The sequence below is a fragment of the Populus nigra genome, chromosome 5, assembly GCF_951802175.1.
Source record: "Populus nigra chromosome 5, ddPopNigr1.1, whole genome shotgun sequence".
Lineage (NCBI taxonomy): Eukaryota > Viridiplantae > Streptophyta > Magnoliopsida > Malpighiales > Salicaceae > Populus > Populus nigra.
Window position 1 is genome coordinate 9,690,717 of NC_084856.1, and position 1,585 is coordinate 9,692,301.

The following is a 1,585-nucleotide window of genomic DNA, read 5'->3' on the forward strand; positions in this document are numbered from 1 at the left end:
TAAAAAATATTAAAATACCTCTGAAGTAAAAACTAAGTGAGTTTAGGTTTTTGTTAATGTTTTCTGAAAAAAAAAGAAGGTATATAATTAATCAAATTTGAAGAGTTTGGGAACTTAAAAAGATGAAGTATAGAAAGTTAAGGTGCTAAAATTAAGATTATCTCCGCCAAAATTCCAACGCGTGACTTGTACAAACGGCGAAGACTGATCCAAAACTCTGGTCCCACAGAACAGCAATCCTTAGCCGTTGGATAAAAAACTCCCACAGTCAAACCCAACCCCCCATCTAAAAGTAGAAGTAAACCCTCACTCTTTCTCCTCCCTCAAGGATCCACCACCATTTCCCGGTTAGTTATCTCTCCACCCCTCTCTTATCTTGTACTTGAATAATTGTTTCAAATTCCCGTTTGGTCTTGATTAACGAAAGTTTCATTTATAAAAAAGAAGGAAGAAAAAACTATATCAAGGGTAATTAGTTTAAATAAATCAACCAGTTTATATCTCCTGAAAAATTTGTTGGAAATTTCATTTCTGTTCTAAAATTACGTTTTTTCAGTTTAATCTAATATCAGTTTTGCTTATTTTGAATATGATGTCTCAAATGTTTATAAATAGGAGTCTACCCTCGTTAAGGGGAAATCTTCCTGGGGATAAATTCCAAGAGCTTGTGTATTGAAAGAGTAATGGTGGACCCATGGTGGTCTTTATTGGGTGCAGCAATACCTGCTATAATTGCAGGGCAAGCATTGAGGATGAAGAAAAGAAGAGCTGATGAGCAGAGGTTAAAGAGTGCTAGAGGCCGTGAAAAGAGCTCCGATGAAATTTTTGTTTGCGAGAGGGTATGCACATCGAAGAGGATGCTAAAGAAGGTTGGTGCATTATCTAAAGATCCAACTATTGATACTTGTGTGACTGTTTGTGGTGTTTCTGAGCTCGATGCTTGTGCCGATGCGTGTGCCAGAACTGTTTGTGTGAATCAACACCAAGTGCCTAACTGGAATGATATTTGCCTTCGGAGGTGCCAAAGTGAGTGTCTTAGGCTATCCAGATCCTTTGAAACTTCTTGAGAGGCTCTTGTACCGTGTCTGTCGTCTGTCTTGGATTTACATAAAGTTTAGTGTAATTTACATTTCCTCGAGGAATTTGATGGAATACTTTGTTCAAAATGGGAATGGAAAAGTAAAAGGAAATTAGCATTTTCTTTGGTTTTGGACATGCTCACGAACTGTTCGACCAATTGTGTTCGGACCTTTTCCTTTCTATTCTGGTTCTTGGGAGGAAAAATAAGGTCCCTTCTTTTGCCATCGAGTACTTAACTACTTCTGTTCTGATTATCTTCTTTTACTTTTCAAGTGTTACTGTATTCTTTAAAGGACCTCGCCTGAATATGATATGCGTCCTCCTCGTAGAAACTGCCTTTGCGTTGCTTCTACTTTATAAGCTCCACGTGGAAAAGAAAAAGAAAAAACAATTAACGAAATGCTCTATAGGTTGAGGTTTCGCCATTAGGCTATGTGATGACCAACTGATCTTATCATCATACCATGGATAAACGCCCAGAAATTGTGTGTGTGTGTGTGTGTAT

At 37.7% G+C, this 1,585-nt stretch overlaps 1 protein-coding gene across 1 annotated transcript; it reads left to right on the plus strand.

Annotated features, from left to right (window-relative positions):
• The first annotated feature begins 227 nt into the window (after positions 1 to 227).
• On the plus strand, positions 228 to 1,199 carry LOC133694090 (uncharacterized protein At5g64816-like). The gene is made up of 2 exons (XM_062115519.1): positions 228 to 347; positions 616 to 1,199. Exon 2 carries the CDS (start codon positions 684 to 686, stop codon positions 1,065 to 1,067), a length of 384 nt encoding a protein of 127 aa, XP_061971503.1. The 5' UTR covers positions 228 to 347; positions 616 to 683; the 3' UTR covers positions 1,068 to 1,199.
• The last annotated feature ends 386 nt before the right edge of the window (positions 1,200 to 1,585 follow it).